Below are 24,400 nucleotides of genomic sequence, written 5' to 3'. Positions count from 1 at the left end.
AACGGGATGCCCTTATTAATACAATAAGCGTTGCATACGATAATCGTCTGTACGAACCCTCGCTATCGCCAAATAATCAGGAAGCGCCTGATCGACCTGCGACCGATCCCGTAAGGATCAAATGCCCCAAAGCGGTGGAAAGCTCGGTTCGGTTAGCCGTGGGAATGTTGTGAGATTAGCTTTTGTATAACGACGATTCAAATAAGAATAGGATCGACTCGACGCCATCTTGTGACGTCATTGACGTTGACATTGACATTAATAATCGTAGTAGGAAATTTACGTTTGTATTTAATTTTGTTTTTGTCAGAAGCAATAAAGTAATCCGTTTTGACATGCAAAAAGGGGTTTTCAAATCATATTTGATAAAAACGTCATTCCTATTTTTAGTTGTATCGCATAGTAAAGGTTCAGTGTGCAGGCATTGTTAGTGATGAGTCGAAAATTAGTAGGAACTGTGAATATAAAACATTGTGTTGATTAATATAAAAAAGTGGAACTGTCTTTGGTCCAAGTTGCAACAGTGTTGCCAGAGCTGTACAAGGGAAACCGTGCCAACTGGCAACATTAGCGAGCACCATAGCGCGTTGTCGATGGTCTTATATATTAACCATAGATATTATTTTATTTATGGTTTTCTTCTGGTTTCCCGTTAGTGTATTGAGGGGGTGCGTTCTGCTGGTCTTCCGTCATGACTGACACTAGTTCTTCTACCGCTTTACCAAGATCATCTGTAAATAATATTTTTAGATTAATATTTTTTTTTATTTGAATTGTCATATTATAAAGCAAATAGAGGAAACAATTTGCTATGTAGTATGACGATTCTGTAAGTAGTTTTTACAGAATAGATAAGGGATGAAATTCTAGAGTAACTCTGTTAAATAATGATTTGATTGCTTGATTATCAATGTGATTCTATTATTATATACTAGCTATACGCCGGCGGCTTCGCCCGCTTTGTCTAAAACTTAATAAATTATATACTAAAACCTTCCTCTCGAATCACTCTATCTATTAAAAAAACCGAATCAAAATCCGTTGCGTAGTCTCAAAGATTTAAGCATACAAAGGGACATAGGGACAGAGAAAGCGACTTTGTTTTATACTATGTAGTGATGATGAAAATAAAGATGAATAATTTATATTATTTAAAATAGTAAACAAAACGATCAGCTTTTAAGCGATGGTTATTATTTAAATTCAAAACAGTGTTATACAATCAAACAATAAACGATTATACAACTCAAAATGAACCTACTGTGTTTTATTGGATTATGTATGAAGATGAATGAACAAAATATGATAATATTTTAAAATGTAGTGTAGTGTCTATTAATAATATTACCTCAAGGTATGCGTCCTGTGTTTGAGAGCATGAACACGAAAAAACTCTGTTAATATTTTATTACGACGTAAAAATAAAAACAACAAGTCGTGCTCCATGCAAACAGAATAACCACACAAGTGAAACCTAAAAAACTGCAAATAAACAACTCCAATCTAAGCTAGGAGGAAGCGAAAACCAAAATCAACCACAACAACAACAAAAACTATCTATCAACAAGTATCGATTGCTGCTCGAAGTTCGGAATTATATTTAAGGGATAGAGGATAAAAAAATATTTTGTTATAATGGACATTTGGATTTTTTTTTATGAGAAATAGTTCAAAAAAGTGTAATAAAACTTTTCATAAAAAAAAAACTTTGAATATAAAGCGTTTTTCATACGTTTAACGAAATTATAAATGCCACGAATAGCGTATAAATTGGTAAAAGAACATTTTGTCAAGTAATTTTTAAAGAAGTTCAATGATAAAAAAAATGCATTGAGGTATTATTTAGTAACTCAATGTTAAAATGGGAAAAAATCGAATAAGATAAAAAAAAATAAGGCACTTATAAAGTGATTAGTTAGATAATTTGCTTCCTTATAAAATAGAATTTGATACAAAAATAGATTGACAGGATGAAAAGAATTAGCTTAAAACTGTTTTCAGGGATTTTTTTTTGTCTTTCAAACAATTTTAAGCTTTAATAAAGTAGGGTTTTTTTATTAAGAATAAAAAATAATAATAACTAGCAACTGTTCTAGCAATTTTTGTCTTTAAACAATATCAAGAGAACAGCGAACATTCGAGCAGCCTATCTGTATGTCTGTATGTCTGTGGGAGTCCCGCACCTGCGCAGTGCATGAGCGAGTGCAGCGCGTGCGGCGGCGGCGGGGGCCGCTCCAGCGCGTCGCGCTCGCGCCCGCGCGACCCGTCTGCCGCACACACACACACACACACAACTCATTATTTGCTTTCTTTTTAAAGTGAAACTTTTATTACATCGTCTCAAACTTTTTGGTCTGTGTAGCGCATGTCGCGTGTATCGCGGCTGCCGAGTAGGTATACCTACTCGGCAGCCGACCGTCACGCGACATGCGCTACACAAAGCAGTGTTCGGAACCGTTCGAACAGTTTCACTTTTACCGTGCTTTCATAAAACCACACAACATTTTTTTTTGTGGGATTTGTTGTTTTTTGTTTTGTGCCAGTGGCAAATATTTCTTTTGGGTTTTTTGTGAACAGTGACAAATGGGATGGCAATCTTTTTATGTCAGTTACATAAGGGTTAGATTTGACATTGACATTAACATTTTTTTTGGTCAATATGTGAAGAGTTTTGGCACCAGTGACCCAATGGTAAATATGTATATCCAAATATACACTTTTGAATTTAATATGAATGTCAATTCGATACGAAATACTGTATCGAAAAAAATGACAAATTTTCTTATAATAATAGCTCTAGTTCTTCAAATTGACACTAACAATAATTTCAACACTACCACTTTTGATAAGTACGTTGTATCAGCGACCCTAACTACAAAATTTATGTTCAATTCATCCTATTCAAATTTGTATCATACATTTTTTAAACATATACAATATACATCATAATAATAAAATATAAAATCGATAAAATACAAAATCAACCATAAATATAATTATTCAATAATACCTTATATTCTGTAATGAGTGTGTATTGTATAAAAGAAACAAGAATTCCATTCTACTACCCTGTTTATACACAATTTAAATTAATTAACAAATACATACTAGTATATCCATCATGATGCCCGTTGTGCATTTTGGCGGGCGAGTCCGTAGCGAGTTGTGACGCGGTCACCGAGCGGGTCTGCAGTGTGCCCGTGCGACCGGCGGGCGAGCCTTGCGTTGGCTGCAATTTGGTAAAAATAATTAAATAAAGAAATAAAAATATGTATTCGCACCTGATACTTATATAAATATATAAAATTAATGCTAATTGTAGCGACAACTATTATTAGTTACCAAAATAAGTAAAGTTATTTATTTAAAAAATAATTTAGGGATTAATATATATCTGTCTATGTAACAAGCAATTAATAGTAACATTAAAAAATGACAGACAAATCATTTAACGAAAAAAAAAACAACAACAACTATCGAAATGAAAGAATGGTTTCCTAATTTACAAATTAATGGAAAATATTAGTGAATTCAATGTCTATAGTACATAGTATCATGACCGTGTAAACAATTAATCGTTTAAACTACTATAAACAATAATCCAACACCAATATTATTCATTCAACATAGAACAATATTCAATTAAATACAAAATAGATTTACATCAAGCGTTCTACACAGTACCTCATCTAACAAACGCCTAAGTCTTTGCAATTGCGCTTCAAGTTGTCGATTGTGTTCCTCAAGGATCTGCATTCGGGCCTCCAGTCTTCCTTTGTGTTGACGGAGGAGACGAGCTTCCGCCATCATGTCCTGGAGGTAGATTTAATTGATTTGTAAATAAGGATTAAGTTTTTATTAAAAGTGAAATAAATTTTAAATGATTATTGATAGAAATGGGAAGTACAAGAATGGTGGTAGTTTGGTACAATCAAACGGTCTACCTGAAGTTATGCGCAGAGAAGTTAAATTTGCGTATTGGTATCAATTATAATTTAAGATGTGATCGAGTCAAGTCAAATGATTCTGTCTTCTGATAGTTTATTAGAGCTTTTAAATAATTTTTTTAATTGTTAGCGGTGTTGATTATGATATTGATAATTCTATAGGTACACATAAATGTATATTTATTACCTGATCAACAGGTGCATTCCTATTCTCGTTGACGTTGAGTTGCTCCTCAGGCGTGGAGCCCGGAGTCTGCTTGGCCTTCAGCCGCTCGTACTCAGCTTGTAGACTTGCGTTTTCTTCCTCTAGCTCCCTGGAAATTTATGGTGTTGAATTAGAATTTATTGTAGTCAAATGTTTTTAGTTCGATTTCGACGTTTTGTGGTCAAATAAGTTTAAAGTGGTGTGTCTTAAAAAATACTGTCGTGGAAATGTTAACCTGTTAAAATGTGTTTGAAAGTGAATGCATTAATTTTATTGTTCTATAATCTGTGTGTAATGTTTGCTTAGCTTTCTCCGATTGGCATTGAATATATCTAAAAATGAACGTTTGTTTGCTATGATGATCTTCAGCAAATTCGCGATCTCACGAAGGTTGGGACGTCCAATTTTTGACGTGACAACGTCTTATAATTCGATAGAGCCGGCTGCACGTACGAAAAAACATGGCTCATACGGTTACCTCGCTCTGAGGCGTTCCATGTAAGGCTTAAAGTGCAAGCGAGGGCGCGGAACGAGCGACAAAGAAGCACAATCGGCCTTAAGACGTTGTCACGTTCAACTATCGTCAGTAAATCTACTTTACAGACAACCAATTTTTTGCACTAGCATTGGCATTGTCCAGTACCACAGTACTGCAGAGCAACAAATCCATACTAATATTATAAATGCGAAAGTAACTCTGTCTGTCTGTCTGTTACTCAATCACGCCTAAACTACTGAACCAATTTGCATGAAATTTGGTAAGGAGATATTTTGATACACGAGAAAGGACATAGGCTACCTTTTATTGCGAAATATGTACCACGGGCGAAGCCGGGGCGGACCACTAGTAAATAAATAAATAACCGTAACCGTACCGGATCATGGCCTCCAGCTCGTGGCGTTGCTCGCGGTGTATAATGGAGACGACCTGCACGGGCGAGCGCGGGGCTTCCTCCCCGTCCGCTCCTCCGTTCAGTGACGCGCAGTACTGAGCGATCAGCTGGTGCTCCTCGTCACTGCAAATTCAACTTTATTTAATACGGCTCGAAGGATCAAATTAGATCAGATGGCGAGAGGAAGCACTAAATGTATTCTAGACGACCGACTAGCTTAAAGAACTAAAAAATGTGAAGATCCGGCTCGAAGGACCAGGTGGGTTATAATTCAAAAATTGACACTTTATAACTTTAACACGTAATTAATGGAAGTTTATTCAGTTAAATAATAATTATAAAAAATTGCCATCTTTAGCAAAAAGTCAATCAATTACTAAATAAAAAATTTAGTACCAAAAGCTTAAAAATGAATTTCACTACCTATACTATCACAAATAGTTTACAGGTAGACGATTATCAGCTAGATACACAGATAATTTTCTAATGTTAATTGTATAAATAAAAGTGTTAATGGTATAAATAAATTATCTCACCTATCCGGTGTATCAGCGGGTCGTGCGCCGAGTTCCACTTGCGCAAGTCGTGTCGCGTAGAGCTCGAGGCGGGAGTGCATGTCGTCCGCGCTCGCACCGCCCGCACCGTGCTGCGGGGAGGGGGCTGGGGATTCTAGCGCGTCACCTGTGGGGGGGAAGATAAAATTGTCATCTGATAGTTATAGTTAATAAGGTGATGATAGTGGAGATGGTGGTGATAGTTGTAATAGTGGTAGTAATAATAATGGTGATGATGATGGTGAAAATAATGCTGATGGTAGTAAGGATAATAATTGCGTTGAAATTAATATTGGTAATAGTAATGATGAAAAAAAGAACGGGGATAATGGTAACATAATAATTATTGTGATGATGACAATTATATTGATGATAAATGCGTTGGTAGTAGAAGCAACGATGATCATAACAATGATGGTAGATAGTGTAAATAACAATGGTAGTAATAATTGCGTAATAATGAAAATGCATGTTGGTAAAAGTAATAATGATTATGACTAATAATAATTTGTATACTTATATCACTGAAACTTACCTTCAAGTACAGTTTGAACAGGAAGGTATCCAACTCTCGGATGTTTCTTGAAATATCTCGCAGACTTGAACTTGTTACGAAGAGCTCGAGTGAAATCACGAACGTCTTCTCCTGATGTGGTCTGAAAAGAAAAAGGTATTCATTAAAATAATTTTATAGGCCAGGCTTTAACATAAATCTCGTAAATATTGCGTAATGAGACGTAGAAATTAATGAACGAAAGACACTATAGTATGGTTCTTGACAGAAAAACTTAAAAGAAACTAACTGAAGAATGTTATACTGATGGAGAATTTAATAAGTAAGGCCGCTGCAGAGATTAAATATACATTATAAAATTTGAAAAAAAAAAAACACATCAAAACCCAAGTAATTTGCAGCTGATGTGAGGGCAATTTTTATTTTTTTGGAAAAAAGCATAACTAGTATTAAGGATTATATAAAAATCCTTACCGCAGTGCAGTATTCCTGCATGGGATGTGTGAGTTTATGGTTCTTAGCCTTCCTTCCGCTGAAGAAGCACTTCTGGCACATGTCGAAGTTGAAACATTTGAGGCAGCGGTATCTGGAATAGATTAATAATGTTATAAAGATGAAAGTTGAATTATTGGCGAGCTTGTTTTTAATAGATGTATTTATAAAATTTTATAACAAGTAGAAATTTTGTGGTGACATAATTTGCTATCTTTTGTTTTTGTCCGGGTCGGGTGAAAATGGGATAAACAGGTAGGTATTAACATCATTTTAATACAATTTTCTATTGGTATGTAAGTGTAAGCGCTACTGATTTGAACTTATGGAGCTATGGAACAAAATATAAGGACAGTCTGGTGTGTAGTAATATCAGGACAGTCATGAGCCCCTGGTATTTTCTCTATTGGATAACTTACGAGCTATATAGCCTTGTAAGACTTGACTTGGCTTGACCTGTTCTCTGTTGTTCCTGCAGCAAGTGGAACTGCTCACCTGAAGCCCACGATGGGGTACTCCTTGCAGATGTTGCACTTGGCCTGGTGCTTGGCGCTCTCTGCAGCAGCGAGGCGGTGCAGCACGGGGAGCCACACCATGGACTGCGGCTCCTTCTGCAGCCCTGCAGCAAGTGGAACTGCTCACCTGAAGCCCACGATGGGGTACTCCTTGCAGATGTTGCACTTGGCCTGGTGCTTGGCGCTCTCTGCAGCAGCGAGGCGGTGCAGCACGGGGAGCCACACCATGGACTGCGGCTCCTTCTGCAGCCCTGCAGCAAGTGGAACTGCTCACCTGAAGCCCACGATGGGGTACTCCTTGCAGATGTTGCACTTGGCCTGGTGCTTGGCGCTCTCTGCAGCAGCGAGGCGGTGCAGCACGGGGAGCCACACCATGGACTGCGGCTCCTTCTGCAGCCCTGCAGCAAGTGGAACTGCTCACCTGAAGCCCACGATGGGGTACTCCTTGCAGATGTTGCACTTGGCCTGGTGCTTGGCGCTCTCTGCAGCAGCGAGGCGGTGCAGCACGGGGAGCCACACCATGGACTGCGGCTCCTTCTGCAGCCACTGTAAGAAGTGGAACGCTTCTATGTGCTGCACTTGGCCATCTGCGTCACGTTCGAGGGTACGCTCCTTCTCTTGTGACTCTTTCTCTTTGTCTTTTTCTTTGTCCACTGGAGAAAAAGAAAAAAAAATTATGAAATATCACACAAATGTAGGACACAGGAACGAAGCAAAAAGCAAACAAAAATGCCCAAAATCAGTTCTTAAACGCTGGTTACAATCACCGAGCTCTATGACATAAAACCTCTAACTTTATCAACTTTAAAATATATTACTATCAAAATATCTCACCAGTCTTCCTATCAAGAGTGCTGCCCTTATTTCCCTCCTTAGCCGCGACGGAAGCTTGTTCGAAGCAGCTCCGCACAGAGGGCTCGATGTTCGACCCTCCGAATGCTGCTACTTCACCTAGTTGTCGTGGTACCTGCAAAGAGGGGCCCGAAAATTAATTTGATAGATATTCATGACGTTTTTATAAACTGTGAGTAGATTAAATTCATGGTTGAGGCTTACATCTTCAAAAAGAAATAGTAGGTGATTTAAAACTGAATGATCCAGCCACCTTTTCAATGATGAGTAATCATTATCATGTAACATGTAATAATTAATTAATAATTTATTAAATATTGTGTGACAATAATTACCTGTATACAGTCATGTAGCAAGAGTCCCAATTTCCTTTGGTCAGCGCGACACGATGGGTCTGCTATTAAACGGAATAAGTACCTGAAATATAAAACGATATAATCAGCAATCAATTAAAAATAAAATAGGCCCAAGGTGCGAACCTTGGCGAACACCCAAAGTGGCTACAAGCAAATTAATACAAAGGGATATGATTCAAAGTCATTAACTATAACTTTTAACTTTCTATTGTCTAAGAAAGTTGCACACAACTATAGCGTAAGTCAATAATTGCTACCATTTGTCAACTTTTTAAGTAGCAGCAAAAGATTCACCTTGTGAAATGCTTTTGTAAAATCCAGATATGTATTTTCGTCTTTTTCTTGATCTATCTCATTAATACCATTATTTTATAAAATATCAGGCATTTTTTGTTACATTATATTCCTTTTCCAGTTGGTGTCATTCTACTACATCATCATTTTCAATGTTTCAAAAGCTATTTGCATTGAAATTGATACTTATACAGGGTGACTGGTAAGAAGTCAGACGCATTTTGACAGGAGCTTCTTCTCATGAAACTGAACAACTTTTGTTCTACAACTTTGCTGAATTCGTAGAAAAAAATTTGGACTTTGTATGGAAATCGGTCAGCTGATTAGCGAAGTTTCTTTACAAAGTCCAATTTTTTTTACGAATTCAGCAAAGTTGTAGAACAAAAGTTGTTCAGTTTCATGAGTAGAAGCTCCTGTCTAAATTCGTCTAACGTCTTACCTTTCACCTGGTAAAGTTCGACCTTGACGTCTCTAACCAAGTTACCCCTACTCACCGGTACTTCTCCTCCAGATGTCCCTTGGCGAGCAGCACGAGCCCCACCTTGAAGCTCAACACCCGGATCTGTCCGGTTCGCTGGCTGTCGTACACGTTCAGCAGCCAGTTGATCGACAGGTCCAGGCAGAGCGGCACGTTCACTAGACTCGGGTTTTCTGCTGCTATCACCTGGGGAAAGGTTTTTTAATTGAAAATTAGTTAAGAAATGGGTGTTTATATTCTGAATTGCGATTGCACTGTTGTAGAATTAATACCTGAAAAATATCAATATTTCCTTCTGAACGATTAAAGATTTAACATTTGGCACAGAATGACAGATGAAATAATCCTCGATCTTCAGGAGCGTGATACTTTTGCTCTTGCAGCTCTTTGATAGAAAAATAACATGAACACTACTAAGTCAATTTAATTGCAATTTAGCAAAAGTACGAGTTCGTACTTTTTTGTCATAGAAAAATTGGGACGAATATCGAGTGACTAGAAATTTATTTTTATTCAAAGAAAAGACACCCCGTGCAATGATTAACACCTTCCAAAATTCACTGTCTGTCAAATAGATATCTTTAGTTTACGCTTGAGTCATCTAAAAGCCCATACAAATAAATTAAACTACAAATAAAAACCTCAGTTCTAAATCCGTCTGTGGATTTAGAACCGATATACTAAAACAACAAAAAACCACATACCTCATACAAAGAAGTGAGCACAGTGATCATATCGGGTATGTCGATGAGGCGGTCGTTCTGCGCGCGCAGTCCGTGCGAGTCGAACGCTTCTAACGCAGCTGGCAGTTGGAGCATGTGCACTGTGAAAAAAGTTAAATTTTTTGATCATTTAGGGCTAGTATAATTAAAACTATAAAAAATCACTAAATTAAAAATTTCCAAGCAAGAGTCTAATCTCTAATCAAAAGATTATTTTTTGGAAACTTGTATGTAAATGTAAAATTATAATACTTACTGCACAAAGCCTTCTGCACAGTTCTCAGTTTAAGTGCTGTCCTGTACGCCGAGAATCGAACCTCGTTAAGGTCCGCAAGTGAATTCATTAGTTCTATCATTTTGGGATGATCCCAATGAGTCGTTTCTAGTTCATGGCTGTGAAAACAAACAAACATAAAAGTTAGTCATTAATACAAGTAGCACGATCTATTGCCTGTATTGTCATTGTAGCCTAAATTAATTGCAGTGGAAACAAAACACGCTGATGTACTAACAACGAATATAGTGGTAATATTGTAATAAAGATGATGAAGAAAATAGAGTTTATGAGGCAGATAAAGGTATTCATAATGATTAGGACAAAGATGAAGATAGTAATGATGCTGAAGATATATTAAATAATGATGATCATAACAAAAACTTGAAGGACCAAGTTATTTTTAATGACTATGATGCTGTTAATAGTGAATATAATAACAATATAAATAAATATAATAAATAATACAAATAGTACAAATTACAATTATACGATGTTTTTCAAAGGTAAAGATGATTCTGCTAATTAAAACGATTGTAAGGAATGTAACAATAGTGAAAGTAGACACAATAATCGTCACAATATTACAAGTAAAGAACTTTCACAAGTTAATGTTATTAATGACATCGATAAACAATCTTCACTAGAACATTTTGAAACAAAACTCACTTAATATAATAAGGTACGTTCGCCGGGGTGACCGCTCGTTCCCAGGGCGGGCGCACAGAGCCGGCGAGGAAGCCCTGCGCCGCGCCCGCGCCCCCGTCCCGGGCGACACCGGCCAGCTGCCGCGCGCGCTCCTCCCCCCCGGAGGTTAGCGCTGATATCCTGGAAAAGATGTAATAGTATGCTTGAAGTGTCATTAGCTGAGAAAACACCTTTTATGAAATTCAGAAGGTTAGAATGATAATTTGGAAAAGTAAATGACGTCTTTGTTAGTAAATTAAATTTCAATTCGATTCACGTTATTGTTTTGACAAAAAAATGATGAACGATGTTATAGGTTACTAGCCTAGCTTTTAAGAAAGACTCTTGATTAACATCTACATACCCGGAAATCCAAAGTAACTTATCAAGTATTATTAAAAATCATTAACCGTAACAACACTTCAAAGCTAAGCATCAAATTAATATTTCTATAAAATTAACTGTCAAAAACTGACACTAATAAAGTCTTCCAACAAACCTCGTATTCAAATCATCCAATCTGCCCACAAGATGTTCAGGCAATTGCACGTTATCCCTGGCCAGCGCCTGCGCCTGCGCCCTCAGCTCGTCCACCTGTCGTCTCAACGGCGGGATCTGCGCCCTGGCCCGCGACACGGCGTCCAGCTGCGCCCTCGCGTCCCGCGCGTCGCCTGGCGCCCTCCATGTCGCCCTAGCTGCTTCGGCCGCTTGCACGCGGGACGCAAGCTCGTCGAGCGATGTTGTGAATTGACGGACGCGCTGCAAATAAAAAGTATTATTTGATTTAATGCTGGTAAAAAATAAATTGAATACATGTACAATTTGAAATTGGAAGAAAGCCTTTTTAAATCGAATCTCAAGATTTTAGACGTTAGGTATAATAATAAAACATACCAACAAATTAACACGAGAGAAAACCTAATTAAAAGGTTAAATTACTAATAGCTATTAAGTATAAATTACTGTAGGACCTTTATTAAAATAATGTGTTAGACATCGACATTTTCCGACGACATTTATTGTGATTAATGGAGTCATTAAAAGATATAAAAATAATTAACCAGGGTTGGATTTTTTGTATGTATTGCGTCTGTATAATTGTACCGTTTATAACCCGTAAGTTTTCTGGAAGAGATCGTTATAAGCCAACGTAGGAACTAAGTATATTTATTTATAGACTTCTGTATAATTATTTATTAATAGAATGGTTAAAGTCTTATTATAACCTTGTGTGTCAAGCCTTGGGTGACATCTTAAGTTTCCTAGGTCGTCTGGATATAACTCGCACGACCAGTACTTTCAGGTTCACAGAGGATATTTAATACGTATAAGTATTACCGTATGTATGTTTGAAAATTAATATTTATAAGGAAGTTTGGAATGAATACACTCTCACATCTATATTAAAAGTATAGATAAGTATGTACATACAAACTTTTACTTGAGTGAGAGAAAATATAGGTAACCAGTATTTTAAAAATTACCTTTACATCATAATACAAAAGGACAAGTCTCATACAAAACGCTATAAAAAAAACCCTGAACATGAACAAAATTCGTTTCATAATAATTTTCTAAACGACTATTATATTTCGTAAATAACGTGAATTAGCAATAACCAAACGTATTTTATATCGGAACGTGACTTTTATGAAAATCCTAACGCCGTTCAGAGAATTATTTCACAATTCGTATCACGCGCCCATTAAAGCGTCAATCGACACAGTATGTCATGCTTAGCATATGTTAGCATGCTTGGTATTCAAGCAGCATGCGGATGCAAGCCGCATGGGCGCCACACGCGGGATGGACCCTATTCATGCTGAGGACAGTCATGTCATATTAGGAGGAAAGAGATTAGGTATTTTAATTGTAAAGTTTAAATCTTTTGATTTCATAAAAATTTTGTCCGAATGCCTTTAAAATCTAATAGACCTGTGTCTACATAGTAAAATGTATTCCTACTTCTATTACTTTGAAGTAGAAAAATAATGATAAATTACTTATTTAAATATATTCAATAAAGACTAATCTAACGACAGCTATTAGCACAGTTCCAAAAACACATTACAAGAAGTTTATTCGAAAGTTTATTACCTACGTAGCAAAATAAAGAACAGTATCTACAATAACAATTCTGGAAACTCAAAGTAAACCCTAGCAAATACAAACTTTCACTGTCTGATTAAATGCCAACAACATCTGTGAAAGTAAAGCCTTAACAGTTTATATATTAACATTACCTGCCTAGAGAAAAACCTTGTGTTCTTGAATAGACATACAATTTATTTAAAAGGTCCAATTTTGTTCTATAGGAGAGATAATAATTAATATTTCAGATATTAAGCAGTTTATTTAAAATCCTCTAGTTTGTATAACATCATTGTTTAAAACCAAAAAAAAACATACATTGTGACAACCCTATCGACTAGGGCTTGAAACATCGAAATAGTTAATCCACATTACTACACTGCTTTGCATGATACATTTACATGCATGTGAAATAGTTCCATTAACAACATTAAGTATGTATCTAATTGTTTCATAATACACGACAAATTCCTCCAAACAAAACCTCTAAAAACTTATAAGGTGACAGCCCTAAAGCCAGGGCTAGGAACTTGGAAATGATCCACGACTCCGATACCCAGACCACACGGTACCAGTCACGATGTGAGACCATACCCTTTAATTGTTGAAAAGGTCCTTAACAATTACAAGTGTATTAAAACGAATGAAATAGACTGCGTCATAATGCATAGGTACTTCAAAATCAGACATTGTTTTTTTTTTCTCATTGTCAAATTTATAATGTTTTTAAATATACTTAATATTAAGCTTAATATTTATTAAGAGCGTTTAGCTGTCTAATGCTAGAACATACAATTACTGTCCTAAAAAGCGAAAAAAAGAATGTGTGAAATTCTGCCAAAGTTTTCTAATTCAATCGATAACCACTCAGCAGCCTACTACGAAATTTAATACATTATACTTTATTTACTAAGTACGTTTCAAGTATTGTATTTAACAAACAGTCTACAATGATAATAATCTTCATTAATAACTATTACCTATTAGTATCCTTAGCTTATATTATAAATCTATATTATATTGTTTATAGTTGATACTATTAAAACGTATATATCAAAAGCTCTGAGTTAACTTTAATTTGTAAAATCATCTATTGTACGACTTCCAAGTAAACCCTCCATAGTTTTCAATTCGATTGAAGTATCCTCTTAGACTCTTTGATCTTTTATTCCAATAATAAAGGATCAAACAGTTTTGTATTAATAAACCTTAGGCCTTAGCGTGACCTTTTCTGGACGAATTATAAATTTAATAATGTCGCATCAAATACATTTTCCTTTTTAGCGTTAATTGAGCTTCTGAAACTTGATTAGAAATTTTATTTTATGTCGAACCCGTGGTATTTGATCCTCAATGTTTTATTGTTAGGATATGTCCGTTTCGTAAATTCGAGTTTGATTTTGTGATTGTTATACTTTTATTTCGGTTGTAGTTAATCTATACTAATATTATAAAGCTGAAGAGTTTGTTTGTTTGAACGCGCTAATTTCGGGAATTACTGGTCCGATTTGAAAAATTATTTCGGTGTTAGATAGCTTATTTATCGAGGAAGGCTATAGGCTATATATCATCACGCTACGATCAACAGGAGTGGAGCCTCGGGGGTGAAACCGCGCGGAGCAGCTAGTTTATTTATAAATAGGTAGTTACGTTGTTAATTTATTTTATTTGACGTCATAAAATTCATCATAACATTGGACCTATATATCTAAATCTATCCAGCGCAAAACAAAATAAAATATGGCGATCGTAAAAATAATTTTCCGCATCGCATAATAGGGATTATCAGCGCTTGTCTATTTTGGGGCAAAGATATTCTGTCCCTCTTCTGGGACGTATCATATTACATTACAGCCCATTTTATCTTAATATTACTTTTACCCCACGGCTTTTTTTTATATATTGTTAGATATATCGGGGGCTAGGTTAACATAGATTAAATGCTAATCGAAATGTACTGTGATTCTATCATAAGTAGAACTAGCTTTCCTCCCGCGGCTTCGCCCGCTTTGTCTAAAATCTAATAAATCATATACTAAAAACCTTCCTCGAGAATCTATTGAAAAAAACGAATCGAAGTCCGTTGCGTAGTTTTAAAGATTTAAACATACATAGGGATATAGGGAAAGAAAAAACGACTTTGTTCTAGATTATGTAGTGATGGTATACTACTTCTATATTGATGTTATATATATTACTTGCGCATTAAAAGTTGATAAATTTCAGATAATAACGTACTTATATGTAAAAGATATTCATGTAGTAACATCTTACTAGAACAATAGATAAAGCACTAACACCATTAATACTTGTAACACTAATGAAATATGTGTAAGAATACACGGGATCTACGATAAAACAACAATTTGTCTGATCGTTTGTTTGTGACGGTTAATCTCCGGAACGACTAGACATGCCCTAATGAAGCGTGATGCATCTTATTTGGGTTAAAATATAAAGCCACTGGTCGTTAAACTCAGTTTTTTATCATTAAAGGCAGGGAAAACGCTTACAAAATAATTGAAACTGCATTCTCCGCGGTTTATTTATAAATTTAATAATATAAATTCATAACAACTTGCCGGCTATGATTTTGAAATTAATCAGTGCGTGATTAAACAGTTTTATAGGTTATATTGCATAATTTTGTAATAACATAGGTATTCAGGGTTGCTACATATATTTTTCACACAGACATGTATATTTAAGTAGACAACGCAAGTCTGTATGAAAACCAAGCGTGTCATATTTTTTGTACTGACCTTAACGCGTTATGACGTCACGAGCGCTTTTTAGTGATGTTAATTTCATTTTACGCTAAATCGATTAGGCCGCCACTCGCGCGGCGATTCTAGTATCGTCCTATCCCATCGAAGTAAATCGAAAGAAATCAGATCAAACTAGATCTATGTCTAAGAGGTAGTCAAATAAATGAATCGTAATCGATTACTAAATCGATTCAAGACAGAAAAATGATAATTACCTTAGACAGAGGGATGATAAAATAAAGTTATAAACCTTTTAATATTCTAACAAGTAAACTAATGTGTTTTAGCTTTTTCTTACATATGCCCATTGAGTTACCATGTACTACGTACTAGAGAGGCCATCGAAAGAAAGTAATGAAACTGTCAATCAATCAATCTTTATGTCCCGTTGCATCGATCCATTTTCCTTTTATGTTCGGGTTACTTGGAAAACTGAAAAAACAAACATAGTCAGCAATAAGGAGTTTTCTTAAAAAACTCTCAAGATGACACTTTAACTAATGGCGTCCATGTCATAATATTTATTTTTAGTACCTTTGTATTAAAATACTTAAAAGTTCTAGGTCAAGTCGTATTAAATGACAAAAAAAATGTATGCCTTTTTTTCTGAAAAATTGCTCCTTCAAATTATCATTTTTCTGTTCGATTATAAAATCGATTAGAATCGAGAACTGTTGCATCAAATGAACATCACTAACCACAAAATTGGACAGAAAAATGAGAACAGAAAAATGAGAAGACGCTATTCATTGCTTGTTATCATACGACGCGATCTTTACCGTGCCAAGTAAAAGCCGCAATGTATTCCGAATCATTTCGTATGATTTGGTATCCGTGTTTGTCACGATCGTTTTCCACAGATATTCTTTATTTGATTTTAAAATAAATAGTGCATATTCTGATTAGAAAATTACTTACCGGTGGAAAGAAACATATTCTATGCTAACTCGGCCACTCACAGCTGTGGAGTTTCTACAGTTTATAACGGCGCAATTCGGCATTTTACTTTATTCAGCTTCACGTCTTTCCTTGGCGAACTGCAAGCGCGGACTGAGTGTAGGCCAGCGTCAAGTAAGTTTCATAAACTTAGTTTGGACACGGGAAGTACATACACTCGCTTAGTCTATCTTGATACATGTCTGTGATTTTTCACGACAGGAAGTTGTTTATAACATTATGTTTCCAATTAATAACGTATTTGCATGGAAGAAATCCCATACAGCGATTAAGCCACCCTGTGCAATAATCATTGTTTTTTTTTATAAAGAAACATCTATAGTATTGTTCTCGCCATTCTGTTTGTTTTGCTTATCAAATATCGTGTCCATAATGTAAGCTATACCTGGCTTAATACTTGATAGCTTAAAATTATTTATCTGTATATATTTTGTTGCTCAAGCGATAAATCTCATGCTTCGTGGATTATAATACCTATAAGGGAACAATTTTAATTGAAATCAGTTGTGACAAAATTTTAGTTCAGTAAGAACTAAGAACCGGAAGAAAAGTAATGTATGAGATCATTCAAAATAGAGCTATCTGTGTACAAAATTTCACCTCGATAATAAGCCGTTCTTTCCTGAATGAGTAATAGACAGAGACATCCATCACATATTCCATGTTTATTAACTCGATAACAGCATTTGAAATTTTATTTATCAATAATTTTTAATAATGCTACGGAACCCACACCCATTTAATTATTATTCACCATTCTCTTTTATATTATATTATAATTATATTGCTGAAGCACGTGTCGATAGCAGAATTACTGTAACATTGAGTCATCTAGATTGTAGGCACGACCAAACTAAATCAATTGTATGTTTCAATTCGTTTCTATTTCTGGAAACAATGTAACATTTAAACATAAAATCTAATATTTTAAAATGATGGAGCCTAATTTATGTATTTATTATGAGTCTTTTTATTCCATCATATGATATATTAAATGTAAAACAAATAAATAATATTTAATCCAGAACAATAAATATAATATTTATGGTCAATCTTCGGTCAATGGTTAAATATTACTTTACGCATAAAGCGTTTTCAGGGATCGTGGCTGTGGTAACTGGTAACGCTTCTGAATTGATATTATAAATATGAGAATCATGAAATTGTTACTTATTTCTTTTTATGAAATAATATTTCCATGACACGACTTGTAGGAAAAACAGCATAAATAGTTTGCTTTACCTACATATATTTTTTTAATTGAATTCAGACTATTTCTCTATGGGTGCATTTGATATTATGTATGATTTCATGTCTTGTTTGTTTTATTGGTAAAAAGTATAAAAATTAGAAATGGAACTTAGAAATACGATGTTCCAAGTTGGGAAATACATTATATGGATAAGGAACCAGAATGGCTACGGAACTACGAGAGTAAATAGCACAATGACCTCCACATCACAAGACAATCCATTAATAGAAGATTTTTCACTTTGCTTGAACTTCGCCATAGAAATCTAATTAAACAAGGCTATAATTTACGTATCAAGCGTGAGTCACGGGGTCACTGCCCTGTTAAGGTGTACACACACGATCGACGGGTGTGAAGCGCCCTAATTTAACGGTTATGTGTGATTGCTACACAATATTATTGCTTATGTGATGTTTATTTACGATGTACATTATTGACTTGCTGTAATGTGTTCGACGATTGATATCGTACGTATCTGTCCTTAATTTGTATCGATAATAATTAATTAATCGAATTATATGTTAGTTTCTAAAGCCTAAATATTAAGAGTTTCAGTTATGTATTAGTAAAGACTAAAGATATTACCTATTATAAATTTTAGTCAGTTTGTTACAGCTGATCTCCGAAACGGAACAGAAATATTTTGAAGTTTCGTTTAAATAACTTAAGTTATTTTATCTGTAGTGATAACTGATTATTATCGAACATACCATACTTCTGCCTATTTGATTACGACGATGAATTAATATTGTGCAAAATTTTAAATCACATAAAAACTCAAAACATTTTCCTTTCTCAAGTCGCAATATAATCGAAATCTAGGCAGATCAAGATGTCCTAAAATAAATGAATTTGTATATACATGTCACATGTGTTGAGTTCCAATATCGATATATCAAAGGCAAGACTACAAAGCAATCGGTGATAAGATATCAGCAACTAATTAGAGATCAACCACTGTTATATTAAATGCTTATACATGTATGTTTGTATGTTTGATTTTAATATTTTGTAGAAATAATTATAAATAGGTATTTACCTACTATAGTAAGACTTTATCTTCACCATAGTCTTTACTTGCAAATAAATCTAATGCGAAGTAAAATGAAGAATGTTGCTTGGATACTAGATACCTATTATTAATCAATATATTTGTAGTGATTTATGTTACCTTATATGTATAAACTATAAACTATAATCAAGTTTTCGTTCTTCAATTAATATTTTAACTTAGGTATCGGGTCAATAACTATGATGAAACCGGTTTGCGAATTTATTTGGCACGCCAAGCTTTGATGGATTATAAATTAAGAAGAGTCATTCGATTAGGATATTTGAGGATATAATACAAATAAAAAAAGTATTTAGGCGCCACATTTCGTTATTGTTTTGCAGCTATTTGTTTTTGCATAGCTTCTATCGCGGGCCTTGAGCGTGGGGACCGAATCTAGAAATTCCGTGACGAAAAAAACCTCACGCTCCTCACTTCTACGGGCACGGAGGTGTGGCTTGAAGGCATGCTATGCTATTGCATAGCATGCCTTCAAAGCCTTCAAAGCTATTGCCACATGAGTAGAAAGACGGAAATTGCTTTACCACGGCAGTCCCCGAGTGCCACACGTCTTTTTTTTAATACTATGATTTTTACACCAACCATAACTAAATTAAAAATATATACGGTCGAATTGAGAACCTCTTCCTTTTTTGAAGTCGGTTAAAAAACATCCGATACGCACAAAGTCACGGGCAGCTACTCACACGGATTATCAGTTATTTACCCCTGGCATTACAAACAAACATAAAAACAGAAGAACTGCTATAATTCTGAAGACTAGTTAACATCCCCATATACGCTGTGTACCTAGAAGGCGATAACGAGAAATCATCCATTTGTACTTATAAACTATCTTGTACTACGATATACATAATGGTTTAAAACCGTTTTATGAAGGTGGATCGTATGGAAAGAATATTAAATATGAAATATTTTCGATAATAAATAATGTACTTATGTTGAACATATTGTTAAAAAAAAGCTTGATACTTTATAAATGGCATACCAATTATCGCCTTCAGTGCTAGAAATAAATTAATAGAAAAAATTGATCAAAGCTGTAACTTTCAAAATTCCATAGAGCTTTTCATAGATGTTGTCACTATGACGCATATGAAGAAATAGCTGTACAGTTTTCCTAGCAAAAACAAAAAAGATGAAAGAGTCTTAGTTCTGCAACGTAAAACAAGAAAACAAACGGATAATTCGTATTCAAAAACCGGGAATCGAACCCTGATTCACCATTGGAATGCGAGTGGGCGGTACGGATGACTAGAGTAGTTCAATGTAACCTAACTGCAGAATACTTAGCGATTCATCTGAGCCTAGTTAATGCCACTTTGTCCGTGGTTAATATTTTTGGCAGAGCTAATTATTTTTCATAATGCAAGTAGCTTTAGATTTTACCATTAAAACTGTATTATCATGTGCCAGTTAGTTTTCATAAAAAAATGCCTATTCGTTTTGCAAATCCTGAATTAAAGACACGGAAAAAAACATTGATTTAACTTCAGAAAATGTGTAGTGATTGAATTTCATTTATTACTTAGATAATAATAGACCATACAACAAAGTTGGTTTACTTGTGTAGGAAACATAATAGGCTTTAAATGAATAAAGGTATAAGATTGATGGAAGCTTAGAGAAGAACGCTATTTTTGTCCCGAAAGCAATCCCAAAGGGAATATTAGAGATGACAATTCAAATATTTCACGATATTCACAACAGTAAAGTCGTAGGCGAAAGGCTAGTTAGTTCATAAATTGTATTAAAACAATAGGACAATTTTTATCCCGTTTTAACGAGAATAAAATATTAATATATTCTTTCATTATTCCGTTCTGAAATATAAAAATTCTAGAAATAACAAGAACAATCTATGAAATATTTCCAGACGTTTCCCGTTAAGTGGCGTTAAATGAAAATAAATAAAAATTGCTTCCTCCGACAACACAAACAGTGAATTAATTAAGTGCAGTTTCTTTTATTGTTTGTTTCGAGCTCGCCATTACAGCTTGATTGCAAGCAAGCTGCAAGGAATCTCTTTGAACCAGGGACCCGGTAAGAATTCTTTGAAATAATGAGAAATTAAAAAAAAAAATACATATGTTGGAATTATATGCAAAAATTAATAAATTATTATTGTTGGAATTGTATGCAAAAATTAATAAATTATTATGAGTATAGTAACTCATTTGATCTTTTTTGTAAGTATAAAATAACCGCCACCCGTTAATATTTGTTCAGTCCTGTTTTAATTTGTGAACAGTACACAAGTATAATACAGTAAAATAAAGAGTGATAAAGTGAAGTGTAGTATTATTTTATACCCTAACCTCCTACAGGTTATGGGCCCAGATTACGCGAGTAAAAATAATAGTGCAGTGTTTGTGCAGTGAATTGTTAAGTGTTGTTTAAGTTAAGTGCGTATACGTTAATATTTAAAATGGAGAACCAAAAAATGAAGCGAAACATTAAGCCGTTCGATGGCGAAAAATATAGTACGTGGAAATTTCGTATTCGTGCTTTATTGGCCGAAATGGACGTTCTTAAGGTGGTTGACGAGGATCCCATCATTCCGACAAATGAGTGGGAGAAAAGCAATAGGATTGCAAAAGGTATTATAGTGGAATATTTGGCGGATTCTTTTCTCGGTTTCGCTAAAGAAGATTCTTCAGCGAGGCAAATTTTCAAAAAATTAGACAACCTATACGAGAGAAAAAGTATGGCTACACAATTGGCTATACGAAAGAAGTTATTGGCGTTAAAACTACAAGGCGATGTACCTCTTATCAAGCATTTTACTACGTTTGATGATTTGATAACGGAGCTCTTAGCTGCAGGCGCTAAATTGGAAGAGACCGATAAAATAGCCCATTTATTTTTGACACTACCCTCATCTTATGATGGAATCGTCACTGCAATTGAGACGTTGACGGAAGACAATCTAACGTTAGCTTTTGTAAAAACGAGACTTTTAGACCACGAGGTGAAGCTGAAGAATGAATCTGGTGACACTAGTATGAAAGTCTTACAGGCTAAAGTTGAGATTCCGAAGAAAAGGAAGTTCAATCGTCATAAAATTAACTACGATAGTCATAAAAGAAAGAAGACATCACATTTCATAAAGTGTCATCATTGTGGGCGTAAAGGACACGTTAAAAATGACTGCTACTATTACAAAAGGAATAATCAGGCATTTAATCAGCATAAAGATTATACCGACAGACAAAAAACGCTACAAGTAGTGGACACAAATCAACCGTCAACTTCAAATTATGTTTCTGGGTTTGTTTTAATGATGGGAAATTATCGAAATGATCCTAGAGGTAACAAATTAACATTTATCTTGGACTCCGGAGCATCGGACCATATAACAAACAGGGAAGATTTGTTTATCAATTGTACTCTTTTAAATTCGCCTGTCAAAATTTCGATTGCTAAAACCGGTCAATTCATCTGTGCAAATAAAAAAGGAGCTTTGCAGGTAACCAGTGATACAGGCATTCAGGGAATCTTGGAGAACGTGCTTTACTGTCCTGATGTGCCGTATAATCTCTTGTCCGTGTCGAAAATGCAACAAGCTGGTTACACCATCATTTTCAACCAGTGCGGTGCTCGTGTACTAGATAAGAGTGGTAATGTCATCATGCGAGGTATGTTGAATAATAATTTAATAACTGTTGATTTTATGACTTCGTTACACGAGAGTCACTCTGTTTCTAATATTTGCAATAATAATATTACCAAGTACAAATTATGGCACGAACGTTTGGGCCATATTAGTAAAAATAAATTTTTAGAACTGAAAAATAATAAAATGACAGATGATTTTAATGAAATTGAAACATTGTTGCCAATTAATGAATTTTGCGAAGCCTGTATAAAAGGTAAACAGAGTAGACTACCGTTTAACGACGTCAAGGATAAAAGTTACGTGAAGAGACCTTTATTTATTGTTCATTCGGACGTCTGTGGACCTATCACTCCTCCGACCGTAGATAATAAAAATTATTTTGTGCTTTTTGTTGATCAGTTCACGCATTACGCCGTGGTTTACTTAATAATGTATAAATCGGACGTATTTTCAGTATTTAGGGACTTTGTAGCTAAAAGTGAAAGTAAATTCAATACAAAATTAGTAAATTTATATTGTGATAATGGCCGTGAATACTTATCCACGGATATGAAAAATTACTGTGTTGAGAAGGGTATTACTTACCATTTAACTGTACCTAGGACCCCACAGTTAAACGGCGTCTCAGAAAGAATGGTTAGGACTGTTACTGAGAAAGCCCGCGCTATGATTAACGGCGCTAAATTAAATAAAGTATTTTGGGGTGAAGCGGTATTAACTGCTGTGTTTTTGATTAACTTGACTCCGACTAAAGCGGTGCAATGTCATAAGACACCGTTTGAGATGTGGCATGATAAAAAGCCCCGAATTAAATATTTAAAGGTGTTTGGATCGACTGTGTATGTTCACAATAAAGTTATGAAGTCAAAGTTTGACGACAAATCTTGGAAGGGTATTCTCGTGGGTTATGAACCAAACGGATATAAAGTTTGGAATCCTGAAATTAAAAGGTTTTGTGTTGTTAGAGACGTTATAGTTGACGAGGTCAACTTTATTAAAACTAGGCCTATAGATAATTTTGAAGAGAATGTTCGAAATTCTCATGACCAAACTGATAGTGACTTTATGTCGAAATCAGTGTCAAAGCCTAGAGTCTCTGCAAGTAATAAATCTGATGATAATGAGTGCCCTAGTAAAAAGAGTAAGAACCAAGATGTAAATGATTGTGAACAAACACATGTTGATCTGCAGTCTGTTAGTCCGAGTTCAAGTAATAATGAATTAAGGAGGAGTGCTAGGCTTAAAGGGCGTCCGCCTGTGTCATATAAAGAAATTGATGAATGTAATAATGATTACTTAATGTGTGCTCATTCCGTTTTGTATAATATACCCGCCTCTTTTAATGAAATTAAATTTCGGGATGATAAAGTTTATTGGGAACAAGCAATAAAAGATGAATTGAATTCATTAGATATTAATAATACATGGGTTTTAGTTCCTAAACCTGAAAATAGAAATATAGTTGATTGCAAGTGGGTTTTCACTCTGAAGACTGATGAGTTTGGAAAGCCTTTAAGATACAAAGCTCGCCTTGTTGCAAGAGGTTTTAGTCAGGAATATTTAACTGATTACAACGAGACATTTGCCCCCGTTGCAAGAATAGCTAGCTTCCGATTTATTGTTAGTTTTGCTAATCAGTTTAATTTGCTCATTCACCATATGGACGTTAAAACAGCTTTTCTTAACGGTGACTTAAAAGAAGAGATATATATGAAAATACCTGAAGGAGTACAATACAAAGATAATTATGTATGCAAATTAAATAAATCATTGTACGGGTTAAAACAGGCCGCTAGGTGTTGGTTCGAAAAATTCGAACAATGCCTTGTGGAAAAAGGTTTCCAAAACTCTTCTGTAG

General features: G+C 35.0%; 1 protein-coding gene across 1 annotated transcript in view; it reads right to left on the bottom strand.

Moving 5' to 3' along the window:
* Positions 1–364: 364 nt before the first annotated feature.
* Dys (Dystrophin) overlaps positions 365–24,400 on the bottom strand; it is a 442,182-nt gene continuing 418,146 nt past the window's right edge. The window contains exons 46-62 of the mRNA XM_090113773.1: positions 11,283–11,542; positions 10,766–10,924; positions 10,079–10,215; positions 9,805–9,923; positions 9,117–9,286; positions 8,308–8,389; positions 7,955–8,087; positions 7,542–7,773; positions 6,588–6,699; positions 6,135–6,255; positions 5,582–5,726; positions 5,028–5,168; positions 4,135–4,261; positions 3,685–3,813; positions 3,109–3,229; positions 2,184–2,267; positions 365–731 (exon numbers count right to left, since the gene is read on the bottom strand). Of these exons, the coding sequence (XP_089969899.1) occupies positions 625–731; positions 2,184–2,267; positions 3,109–3,229; positions 3,685–3,813; positions 4,135–4,261; positions 5,028–5,168; positions 5,582–5,726; positions 6,135–6,255; positions 6,588–6,699; positions 7,542–7,773; positions 7,955–8,087; positions 8,308–8,389; positions 9,117–9,286; positions 9,805–9,923; positions 10,079–10,215; positions 10,766–10,924; positions 11,283–11,542 (2,379 nt within the window). The 3' untranslated portion in view covers positions 365–624. The remainder of the gene's footprint in view (positions 732–2,183; positions 2,268–3,108; positions 3,230–3,684; positions 3,814–4,134; positions 4,262–5,027; positions 5,169–5,581; positions 5,727–6,134; positions 6,256–6,587; positions 6,700–7,541; positions 7,774–7,954; positions 8,088–8,307; positions 8,390–9,116; positions 9,287–9,804; positions 9,924–10,078; positions 10,216–10,765; positions 10,925–11,282; positions 11,543–24,400) is intronic.

The sequence above is a fragment of the Colias eurytheme genome, chromosome 20, assembly GCF_061535395.1.
Source record: "Colias eurytheme isolate Ceu_HAF_F1 chromosome 20, ilColEury1 Martin Lab GWU primary, whole genome shotgun sequence".
Classification (NCBI taxonomy): domain Eukaryota; kingdom Metazoa; phylum Arthropoda; class Insecta; order Lepidoptera; family Pieridae; genus Colias; species Colias eurytheme.
The sequence above is the reverse complement of the archived record's forward strand: the minus strand, read 5'-3'. Positions and strand labels throughout refer to the sequence as shown.